General features: G+C 43.2%; 1 protein-coding gene across 1 annotated transcript in view; it reads right to left on the reverse strand.

The window, feature by feature from the left end:
- Positions 1-3,673: 3,673 nt before the first annotated feature.
- LOC130537297 (uncharacterized) overlaps positions 3,674-12,586 on the reverse strand; it is a 253,319-nt gene continuing 244,406 nt past the window's right edge. Inside the window, 3 exon segments of the mRNA XM_057053982.1 lie at positions 3,674-4,523; positions 5,055-5,228; positions 5,433-5,606. Coding sequence (XP_056909962.1) covers positions 4,337-4,523; positions 5,055-5,228; positions 5,433-5,606 — 535 coding nt within the window. The 3' untranslated portion in view covers positions 3,674-4,336.

The following is a 12,586-nucleotide window of genomic DNA, read 5'->3' on the forward strand; positions in this document are numbered from 1 at the left end:
CGACGTGAATAATAACTTTACCAAATTTATGTTTACTTCTCGCCAGGAGCTTTAGATTGGCTTCTACGTCGGCCTCTCTGGCCCCCGGAATGCACTTGACTATGGTCGCTGGAGTCGGCGTGCGATGCCGGGGGACGGGGGGGGGGCGCGCGTGTGACCCTGGGGAACATGTTTCCAGAGGAAAAAGCTTACTGTTGTCACAGAAGAGTCTGTGGGCGTGTGAAGAGCCGCCGTCCTGGACCGCTTGTCTGGAATGGCAAGACGAGCATAAATCTGGAAAAGGAGAAAAGTGTGTTGGTTTTTTTTAACAAGGATTTTAGTTTTAAAAGATAAAAATATGTCCTCGTGTTTTGGGTATTTCTCAAATATGCTTCAACGTAATAGAGTAGCCCAAGGCCAGAGGACGGTGTGTGGATTGTTGCGGTTGACTTTTTGTACATGAGCAATAGCGGTGGGGGACGGGGGGTTAGGGTTAGAGGGGTTAGGGGGGTCTGAGAAGACAATCACAGAACAGAATTAGCACTCATCCAAGTAAATATGTAAAAGTCTGTCAGCTCCATAGGTGTGGCAGCTGGATGACTCTGAAAAGACGTAAAAAAGAGACTAAATTCAAATTTGACAGCATGACTAATCCACATTGGGGGAAAAAAAATACTGGTTTCAGCACAGGGACCACCGTGGGGGGGTCGACTGTTGGCAAGATCAGGGAGGGGAGCACTCTGAGAAGACATAAAACCCTTCATGTTTTATACAAAGTGTGACCTTTGTCAATTTCTGAGTTAGTGGCGTACTTGATCTCAGTGGCGGTGGTTCCAGGTGTGGAGCCAATTCCAAAGCTGAGACCCTGAAGTCCCTCTGGCATTGGCACAAACCTGTCTCGGAGAAAAAGAATAAAAAATAAAAATAAATATATTGTTACAGGCAGCTGTTCTTGTACCATGTGATTACACTGTCCAATGTTCCAGGTTTTTCACTGAGGAATTTATAATGGCACAAATGAATAATGTGATCGCTCATGTGACTTTAATTTTAGCAAGCAGTGAAGATGTAAAAAATGGTTATAGACACAGTTTTGAAATAAATGTTTACCTGCTGTTCTTTTATGCTTGGTGATCTGTTAACCAACTGGGTTACTCTGTAGTAGCAAGACTGCACGATATTGAGTGGATAATACGTAAAGAAAATATGGCAACAAAGTGACATTCAGTATTATTGAATGGATTTAAAGTCCTGTGATTGCAACTCTAAGTTGAATTTAAACAATTTATTTAGTTATAGATGTATAACAATAACGGTGTAAATGTGTTGAGTTTAGGAACAATTTGCTGAAATATAAGTAGATATAATTTATTTTATTGAGTGGATCTCAATTATTTCTGTCCAGATATTTAATACTTTTCTTTCAATTTTGCTGAGATAACTGATGAATATAAGTCAGTTTCACCCAAATAATCAGTAAATGTTAATCATCTTTCCCCAAATATTTAGTAAATCTTAATTACTTTTATTCAGATAATTAGTAAACATAAATCAGTTTTCCTTTTGAAAGTGATTTGTATTTGCTTAATATTTCCTGGGTATATAACTCATCTTTTTGGCTACTATTAATAAATCCAACACATTTTAACTATTGCATTCATTAACCTGTCTTTGATCTCCTTTATGTCATTGATGTCTCCAGTATGTCATTGATGTCAAAAATGTCCTTTCATGTCAGATCAATGAAGCGATCAAAGGATCAAACTGAACTGGCAGATCAAACACATCAGCTCTACCTCATCAGCACACGCCTGAGGAGCTCAACACTCTTGTACCACACTGGTGACCAGCAGACGCATCAATGGCACAGAGAGGAACCCAGCAGCTGAAGGCAGACCAAGAACCACTGGAATCATCCATGGAGACTTGGAGGGAAGAGGTCCAGCAGCTCAGAGAAGCCCTGGCAAAGAAGGAGGAGCAGCTCAGCAGGGCAGTGAAGAGGCGACAGATGAGGACTGTGGCCCATGTGGAGGCCCTGACCCTGCTGAACAGCACACAAGCTGCTCTTAAGGAGAGCCAACTGAAATGTGCTTCTCTGGAGGAAACCCTCCACAGTCAGCAGCAGGAGAAAGAGGAGCGACACAGGAGAGAGCTGATGGAGCAGGAGGAAGGCCTGAATCACAAGCTCCTTGTGATCCAGGAGGAATTTGAGAGGAAGCTGGAGGAAGAGAAGCAAAGATTTAATGAAGAGGAAGAGGCCTTAAGGCAGCAGCTCTTTCTACAGCAAGAAAAGTTCAAGAAACTGCTGGACGAAGAGCAACACAAATATAATGAGAAGATCATGAAAAAGAAGAGTCAATGAAGCAGCAGCTGTTGGCTAAAGAACAGAACTTTAACAAGATGCTGGCTGATGTTTATCAGCGGTGGGAGAGCACAGCTCAGACATGGGTCCAGATGAAGGAAGAGCTGGAGCACAAGTTCCAGGAGAGCCAACGTTTGAGGGAACATGAGGAGGCGAAGACCAGAGAGGAGCTCCAGAGGCTCTCTGAAGCAAACCTCCAACTTGAGGTGAGATGCTTTTACCTTTGTTCCTCTTCCAGAAGATTTCAGATGATGTTCGGTGAAATCTAAAACACAATCTCTCTTTTCTGCAGCTTCAGGTATCAAAGAAGCAGGAGAAAAAAAGCTTCTGTAGATGGTTCTGGAAAAAGATGAAGTTCTGGAAAAAATGAAGTAAACAACCATTCCAGAGCTCCCTAAGCCCTCCTGCTCCTCCTCCTCCTCCTCCTCCTCCTCCACATCCTGACCATCCTGGCAAATTTTAGAGTATTTTATAGGGAAGTGAAATAATGTTTGGACCTCTTATCAGGCAAAGAGAAAGTTGTTAAGAACTGCTCTAAAAACACCACCTCAGGGGGACTATATCCAAATCTCTCCGTTTACTGATGGGACGTTGAAACGTCAATACGCGGATTCATACATTTAGAACTGGACGTTGCACCAGAACTGGAAGCGCGGACTGATACATTTTTAACAGCGGTCCTGCTTCAGCCCTCCGGGGCTTAATAACAAAATACGAAAAATACCAAAATTTTAATTTTGGAAACATTGTTGTCGGTTGTTCGACTTGCCGGCTTTCGCAAAATTGCTAAATACGCGCTAGCATGCATGTTGTAAGCTATGGTAGCGGTATGTTTTACCATGCCCGCGCCCTATAATCCGGAGCGCCTGATGTATGTGTTAAATACAGAAATAGCACCCGTAACTGAGGCTGCACCTTTTAATACGGTGCGCCCTTTGGTCGCGAACATACGGTATATAGAACATAGGGCACGTTTGGGCGTGATATCACTCCGCGTCTGCGCAACGACCACAACCTCCTATCTTTAGTATTGCTGCGCCAACTGGTGGTCTTTTGGGTTGAGGATAACGGTGATCTATATGTACCTATATGTAGCTATAGCGTCATTGGCCTCCACTCCAGCCACTCCTGGTAGTTCCTCAAAAACACTGAGTTTCTAGTGGATGCACAATCTGTGGAGGCCAACATAGAAATTTCTGAAGAGCCAAAGTTCTTGCAACAAAAAAATATATCAAGTTGGCCCCGTTATACACGACCCCGTCCCCATTATCTTAAGAGAATATAAAAGAATGAGTGGAGACAGAAGAGAGAATGAGAGGTTTTTGGTGCGTGTCGCTCTTGATTTTGTGTTTATTTTTGCAGTAAACTTAAAGGAGGCCTTTTCACTTTATGTTTGATTCCATTTAAGCTGATATTCCATTCTTGACATCTTTAAATTTACAGTATTAAAGGGAGATTTATTTGATCATTTTCTTCTTTTTATTTCCTATTTCCCACATTTCTTATTTGTTTTTATTAGATTGCAATAAATCCTACATTGAACAGACTGACTAAAGTCAAATGACCTGCGGTTCCCACCGATAGCCGTCATTCTGATGGGTTTTTGCTGGCTGCAGCTGAAATATTCCAATGCTCCATGTCACAGAGACAGTAAATACTAAACCCTGAAGATTCTGAAGGCATGATGTAAAATAGTAACGTATAATACAGACATTTGAAGAGACAATTAAGAGAATGTTTCATGCTTCTAAGAGTGGCCGAGGAGCCATTTAGAACTTTATAAAGATGCATTGTGTGATACCAGGAACTAATTTAACTTCAAGGCGAAGCTGCTTCTGCTTTGTCGACCATCGACTGATCTCCTGAAAGTCCACCAGCGCTTTTTAAAAACTGAATTTTTCATCTATGGAGGGAGTAGACGGCAGATGTTTCCACAGATGCTCTTCACCAGTGGTCAGTGAGTGATGCAGCAGATGAGCGGGAGTTGACTGGCTTCTACCGGCCATGTCTCAATGTCTCCAGCCCATAGTGTGGATTCTCTACGAGATCAGACAGCAGCTTCACTCCTGAATCCTTCAGCTGGTTCTGACTCAGGTCCAGTTCTCTGAGATGGGAGGGATTGGACCTCAGCGCCGAGGCCAGAGAGCCACAGCTGATCTCTGATAAACTGCAGTACCTTAATCTAAATAAAGAAGGGAAACTTTTATAAGGTTATAAGTGAAACCAGTATTAATCTGAAAGGTTAATCAAAGGCATGATCTGTAAATATTTAATTTAGTTACAGGTTAAAAAATGATAGTAATATGTAATTACCACAATTCCAACCTCTCAGGTTTGCACTGTTCCAGAGGAGAATATATATTGTTCTGGCCCTCACTCTTCCCAGGTTCTCCCACCTCTTTCCCTCCCATCTCATCATGGAGATCCATCTCACCTGTGGCTCATCTTTAAAGGCACAACCTGTCTTAGATGACTTCCTGTCTCCCTCACCATCTCCCTCCTCGTTGGCTGGTGTCTACCAGGCACCCTCACCTAGTTTTGTCTAATTTTGGTTACCATCTGTCGGCTTTTTCATTGTCCTTAAATCAATTTATCATGAATAAGTGGTCCCCGTGTGGCCCTCCCTCCTGAAGGAACTGGGCACAACACACACCCTCAGAAAGTGTGAGGACCCTCGGATGGAATAATGGACATTTTTGAGAATGGTGTTTACCTCAGAGTTTCCAGTCGGCAGTTTGGAAAGTGGAGAAAACCACAGAGCAGCTTCACTCCTGAATCCTGCAGCTGGTTCTGACTCAGGTCCAGTTCTCTGAGATGGGAGGGATTGGACCTCAGCGCCGAGGCCAGAGAGCCACAGCTGATCTCTGATAAACTGCAGTCAATCAATCTGAAAAATGCAGGATGAGGTTATACGGTGCAGGTCTGCATGTTATCTGCGTCAGTACTAAACCTACGTTAGTTCTTAGTTGGGTCAGACCTGAATTCACGATATTCAAGGAATTTTTTTAATGTGGTGCATCACAGCAGTGTTGAGAACAGCCTCACTTCACCATCTTAGCAGCTGTATATAGGTAGAAAAATGAAGACTGACCTGAGCCTCTCCAGTTTACAGTTTGGACTCTCCAGTCCAGAACAGAGCCGCTTCACTCCTGAATCCTGCAACGTGTTGTGGCTCAGGTCCAGAACCCTCAGATGGGAGAGGTTGGACTTCAGAGCTGAGGCCACAGAATCACAGCTGGTCTCTGATAACCTGCAGCCCCTTAGTCTAAAATAACAATTATTTTGAGAGAAGACAAATAAAAATCAACATGTACCAGAGCAAAACACAGCTTACAAGCAACAAACCTCTGGTCCTGCACCGGCTTATCTGCCGTATGTTCCTATTTTGGGTTCTTTCAGGGCGGTTGGACAAGATCTACAGCCGTATGTAAAGTGTGTGTGGGTCAAAATACCTTCCAAGTTTGTGAGACCACATTTCTCAATAGCACTCAACTCTTGTCAGGAGTTGGGACAAAGCGACCCACTCCTGATAGCTTGTGGGCGATGCTGCAGCGACCCTGCAATCCCTACACTCTCTGGTGAAACCAAATCAAAGGTTTTAGACACTGCTGGATGCTGGAAGGGTGGCTATAGTCTGGACGCAGAGTTCCCCTGACTGCACATTTCTCCAACAATGATTGGCAGCTGGTGTCACTTGTTCTCCAGATGAGAGAAGGAAAGAGAGCCCCCCCACAGTGTGTTTGATTGCCCCACTGCAAGCTCAATGCTGCCAGAAAACATTGCAGGAGCATCAATTCCCCTCAGGGCATCAACAAGGACCTCAGGAAAAGGTGCAGCTGCCACCTACTAGAGACAAGCACACTGAGCTGAGATTCAAAGCCCTCTCCTCCCAAGAGAAGAGCTTGTTTGTTGGAGGCTCTTCTGGGCGATACCTGGTGCCACAGCTCCAGCTCAGCCCGTCTCTGGAGCTGAGGTGGAGCTTAGCAAGTTTCATGGTTCTCCACCACTTCCTCTCGCTGAGGACCTTCTCAGCTGGTGGTTTCTGCTCCACCTTCCAAGTTGAGCAGGTGATACTTCTGCATTCCTGCCACCAGTGTCTCTGCAGAAAGAGTCTTCTCTACTGTTTTATATTAGATTGTAGAAAATTAGGATTTTTGGTTGATGTCTTAGATGTTGTTGACTAAGAGCAGGTTTTTCTTTAATAACATAGAGAGATTCGATGAGAAGAGCAAATGTATTATTTTATGAGCTACTTCCACTACTATTATATACACATACTTCCATATTGTCTTAGATTGCAAGCTGCATTTATTGCATCGTTCATAGAAAGTCATATTTGTGAGGAGAAAAACTCCAATAAGGTCATTTTCTTTAATGACCATTACAACAGAAGGAGGCGATGAACAAACAGATTTATCTAAAAATGTGTGAAAACTTATGGATGGAAACCTTTTTAAAATGGTTGCATTGTGTAGAATCGGTGTAGAATCAACTTGTTGACTTCTGATTTGGACTCCAATGGAAGTGAGGTGCAACAATTGTGGATGCTGAAAGCTTCAGATCTTCATGAAGGTTTCTGTGGTTGGACTGACCTGCTGCCCCTTTAAGAGGGAGGCAGGTTTGGGCTTCTGGCTGGAATGAAGCCACCTAAGATGAGAATGACTGCAGGCTTTCGGTACCAAGGTTTAACAGGGTGCTCACTTCACACTTGGGCTTTTCTCTTTTTTGGGATGGCTTTTCTCAGTAGAGAAGGGGCATGGCACACTGCAGCAGCTTTCTTTTTGGGTTTGCTAGTTTTCCTTCTGATCTTTAAAAGACAGGAAGAACCATTTTTGATTGGTCTGAATGTTTGGGCGGTTTTGTGGCCAGCCTAAAATAAAACAAGACAAATCTACAACTGATACTTCCTTTCTAGTCATTGATGACCATCCTCACATGGGACAGATTTCCACAACCAATTTAATACTGCAAATCTGTCCTGTGTGGTCTTTTTTCTGAGAACTGTAACACTACGTTTATAACAAAGATCAAACATGTAAACATTTATTGTCTAACTAGTTACACCTGGGAAAGTACTGGATCATCTCTGACTGACCTGAGCATCTCCAGCTTACAGAGAGGATCCTGGAGAGCACCACAGAGCAGCTTCACACTCCTGGATCCTTCAGCTGGTCTCACTCAGGTCCAGAACCCTCAGATGGGAGGGATTGGACCTCAGCGCCGAGGCCAGAGAGTCACAGCTGATCTCTGATAAACTGCAGTGTGACAGCCTGGAAAAGGAATAAATGGGGCAAATAAAAACACATTTCTAAATCTGAAAATGAAGAGAAAAGCAGAAAATGTAAAGAAATTTAGAAAAGACCAACAGAGGCCTCCTGACCTGAGCGTCTCCAGTCTGCAGTTTGGATGCATCATTGCAGAAGACAGTAACTTTACTTCAGCATCTGTCGGGCTTTGGTTCTTGCTTAAGCTCAGCTCCCGTAGATGAGAAGGGTTTGACGTCATTGCTGAGGCCACAACTTCCCAATGACTCGTTGAAAGAAAACTACCAGACAGTCTGTTGTGTATGAACCAAAAATAGTGAGTCAAACTTTGGGATTTCTCATCAACTTATCTGAGAATCTACCTCAACACAAATGTAGCTCATTTCCTGGAAAAGCTAAATTCAACACCGTAGAGCAACAGTTTGAACGACCATCAGATCTGAAATGCAACTGAATTATTCTCAACATTTGTCTTATTTTAGAACAGCTCATAATTACTCAATATTTAAAATGATTGTAGCAAATGGTTTAAAGAAACGTGCATCTTTTTATCTGTCTATCGGCTCTTTGGATATTTTGCATTTCATCCAATTTGTACGATGGTGCGTCAAGTCTTAATTCAGCGATCCGATCGATGACATCAGAGTCTCTGGTTGCATCGATTGCCCTCAGCTTCTGTTATATCTGCCTGTTTCCCTTCAAATCATTTTCACTGCACCTTTTGTTGCTAGTGATGAAGTTGCCACCTAACGGGTGTGGAAAGGGTCAAACAACTTTGTGGGTCACATAAAGGCTCCAAACGGAACCGCCACAAAGACCTAAAACACCCATTTAAACCAACGAGGCCGGCTGTTTTTACGTTGAACAAATGAAGCAAAATAGTCACGTGTCATTAGTTAAAATGTGTTTTTCTGTCATTAGAATACGATGTATACAAACAAACAAAAGTTATTTAATGACATGACAGTAATTTCATGATAGTCAGTTAACTTGTGGCTCCTATTATTCCTGCCTTATGTTGGTTTGTCTGGATTGACCTTTGAACTTATATCCAGCCAGTGTTGAACATTTCTGGATGAATTGTTGTTGTTTTAATTTATGGACGCTGCAATGGAGATAAAGAATTGAAGGAATGACCACTGGAGGGGGTATTGCTACCTGACATGATCCACTCGCTTGATTTAAACGCCGATGTCCGGCCCCAAAAATCTTTACTTACTCGACCTTCCTGCAGTTCCTCACAGCTGGAATCAGGCGACGTCGTCCCTCCACTGAGGTGTTGTACTGCTGCAGGTTCAGCTCATCCAGAACCTCCTCTGACATCTGCAGCAGGTAGGCCAGAGCTGAACAGTGGATCTCTGACAGTTCCTCTTTGATATCTCCCCTGACTTCAGGAACTCTTGGATCTCCTGATGGACTGACTGATCCTTCATCTCCATCAGACAGTGGAAGATGTTGATGCTTCTGTCTGGGGAGATTTCATCACTGTTCTCCTCCTTCAGGGTGTTGAGGACCTTCTGGATGGTTTCTGGGTGGCTGTTCCTCTGATCCAACAGTCCACCCAAGATCCTCTGATTGGACTCCAGAGAGAGACCATGAAGGAAGCGAACAAACAAGTCCAGGTGGCCATTTTCACTTTTGAGAGATTTCATTAGTGCTCTCCTGAGGAAGCATCAAGAGATGTGGTGGATCGTTATTTGTGAACAACCATGAAACCAGGAAAAGTGTTTGGTTCGAATATTTTAGGAACTGATTTATAACCGCTGTGTCTTTCCTGGTGTAACGGTGGAACATGTAGACGGCAGCCAGAAACTCCTGAATGCTCAGATGAACAAAGCAGTAGACTGATTTCTGGAAGATCACACTCTCTCTCTTGAAGATCTCTGTACAAACTCCTGAGTACACCGACACCTCGGAGACGTCCAGTCCACATCGCTCCAGGTCTTCTGAGTAGAACATGATGTTTCCTTTCTCCAGATGTTCAAACGCCAGCCGACCCAACTTCAGAAGGAGTTCTTTGTCAGCCTCAGTCAGTTCCTCTGGTCTCTGCTTTCCTCCATACTTCTGCTTCTTCCTCTTTATCTGAACCCTCAGGAAGTGTGAGTAGAGGTCAGTCAGGGTTTTGGGCAGCTCTCCTCTCTGGTCTCTGGTCATCATGTCCTCCAGAACTATAGCAGTGATCCAGCAGAAAACTGGGATCAGACACATGATGTGGAGGCTCCTGGAGGCCTTGATGTGTGAGATGATTCTCTTGGACAGATCTTCATCACTGAACCTCCTCCTGAAGTACTCCTCCTTCTGGGAGTCAGTGAAGCCTCGTACTTCTGTGATCCTGTCAACACACGAGGGAGGAATCTGATAGGCTGCTGCAGGTCTGGAGGTGATCCAGATGAGAGCTGAGGGAAGCAGGTTCCCCTGGATGAGGTTCACCAGGAGCACGTCAACTGACGATACTTGTGTGACATCAGAGATGACCTGATGCTTGTTGAAACCCAGTGAAAATCTGCTTTCATCCAGGCCATCAAAGATGAACAGAAGTTTCCAGACAGTCAGATCTTCTGCTCTGATCTTCTGTAATGTTGGATGGAAAACATGAAGCAGTGAGAGAAGACTGTGCTGCTCATCTCTGATCAAGTTCAGCTCCCTGCATGAGAGCGGAAGCACCAGACTGATGTCTTGGTTCTCCAAACCTTCTGCCCAGTCCAGACTGAACTTCTGCACTGAGAAGGTTTTTCCAACGCCGGCGACACCGTTGGTCAGAACCACTCTGATGTGTCTCTGTTGCTCAGATAAGACTTTGAAGATGTCCTGGCACTTGATTGGAGTGTCCGGATGTTCTTCTTGGAGGTTCTCTCAAGCTGTCTCACCTCATGTTGTGTGTCCACCTCCTCACTTTGTCCCTCAGTGATGTAGAGCTCAGTGTAGATCTTGTTCAGCAGGGTTCCACTTCCTGCTTTCATGAGTTCCTTCAGTCACATGTTCACATCTTCTCTTCAGACTGATCTTATGACCTTCTATCACCTCCTGCAGTTCACCACCCTCTGAAACAAACAATCTTTTAAATCCTTTTACAATTGTCATCTACAGCAGTAACACAGATGTCCTCAACTGGAAAATATTCTGTCATGATTGAATGATAGAAGCAACAGTCGGGTAATGACCCATCTCACTGTCAGTTTGAAATGTTATGTCTTCTTATGTACACCTATTCTTTTATTTCATTGGGTTTCAATCTAATTTAGTCTATAACAACCATTTCCATGTCTTCCAAGAGTTTGCTTGGACTAAACAGCTGGTAAAAGCTGGATGATATTTAGAAAAACACATCAAACCTTCTCCAAACACATCATACTCAGCAGACCCATTGTCCTGTAAAGGTCACCTGCCTTCAACTCTTTAACACTTTCCACAACTAAATGACTAAATGTTGCTAAATACTGTCTAAGCATTTAGGAAGGTCTGAAGAGGGTCCAGGGGTTCCAGTGGAACCAAACAAGAGCTCTCTGGATCTTCTCTTGCACATTGTAAATACACAAGTTGTTCCTTTATTCCGACCCAAAAGTATCTTATAATACAAATGTACGAGCTTACGTGAGACGCTGTTGTTCAGGTCGGCGGTCTGCAGTTCAGTTCTCCGTTTCTTTTCACCCTTGGGACAGGAGGAATCTCCAATGGAAGCAGACCGTTTCTGACACCTGTCAAAAATGGGAATAGTGGTTATACATGTCTACTGGGCGTTAGCAACGCCTAAGAAAGGCTGCGTTCACTTCTACTTTCAGTTTGCTCTGACAGTTGAAGATTGAATGAACACTGAGCAAAAATATAAAGTTATTTACGTTCTAACAAGCTCGTTTAGTTGGAGAAAAGTGTATTTGATCTAAGTGTTTAGTGGCTTTTCTTCATTGTGAATTTATGTTAAAAATAAAAGTCCAAACCAGGAATAAAACTCATAGAATAGAACAAAAGTTCTCCATTTATGCTCCAAATACAGTCGTCTGGTCTCTGAAACTGATCATTAAATAGCACAGAGGTCACGCGTATTCAAAAGCTTATTTCAACCATTTAGAAATGACTGATATTGTTGTCTATGGGTTTATTAGAACCAGGAGCCTTATAAATAGACTTTTTAATGAATTTTCATGACATGTGGTGGAACAGTGTGGCAGAACAAGCTGCACAGACCTGCCATGTCTTACCCATCCGTATCTAAATGGAGAGCTGGAGCACTCTGCAATGATGGATTGTTGGGAAACTTTAAAATATATGCCTAGGAATTTTTGTGAGATGATGTTAACCCATGTAGGAGAAATGACCAGTTAAAAACAGAAGCAATTTTCAGTTTTAAAAGATTTACCACACTAAAATTAACATGGGAGTTAATGGGGAGTGAACGCCTGACATGTTGGTGCACCGTTTCATTTTAAGGACCTGATGAATTTAATTTTTCACGATAGTAGAGGCTAATACCCACAAAATGATGTTTGTATGGTCGTGAAATGTTCTAAGGCAGAGTTATGTGGTTCAGAAAACCTTACTTTAAAGGTGACCCTTGAGGTCAGATACCAAAGTTTTCAGGGTAGTCTTTGGACCTGTCGCTCTTCAGGGACACACAGCTGGGCACTACGGACTCTGCTCTCTCTTCCTCTTCCATCACACATTCGCTCATTTTTAAATGTGAGTCTAAAAGGTTAAGCAGGAACAGTCTGCTGACACAGAAAAGAAGATTAAAGAACATGATTCTCAGCATGAAGACAAGCAGAGGTCTGTCCAGTGACGTATTGTCGGCTCATTCACATCAAAATCTATTATATGATGTCACCCTGTACATCATACAGGCCACATATATATTGGGAAAAAGTTTTGGGACATCTTAAAAGTTTACACCATGTTAAACATAAAATAGTTGTGGAAAAAATGTTTCTCCTGGGTGTTTCAAAAGGTGCGGTGGCATTAGACAGACGCACACAAATACAAATGAAAT

The sequence above is a fragment of the Takifugu flavidus genome, chromosome 14 (assembly GCF_003711565.1).
Source record: "Takifugu flavidus isolate HTHZ2018 chromosome 14, ASM371156v2, whole genome shotgun sequence".
Classification (NCBI taxonomy): domain Eukaryota; kingdom Metazoa; phylum Chordata; class Actinopteri; order Tetraodontiformes; family Tetraodontidae; genus Takifugu; species Takifugu flavidus.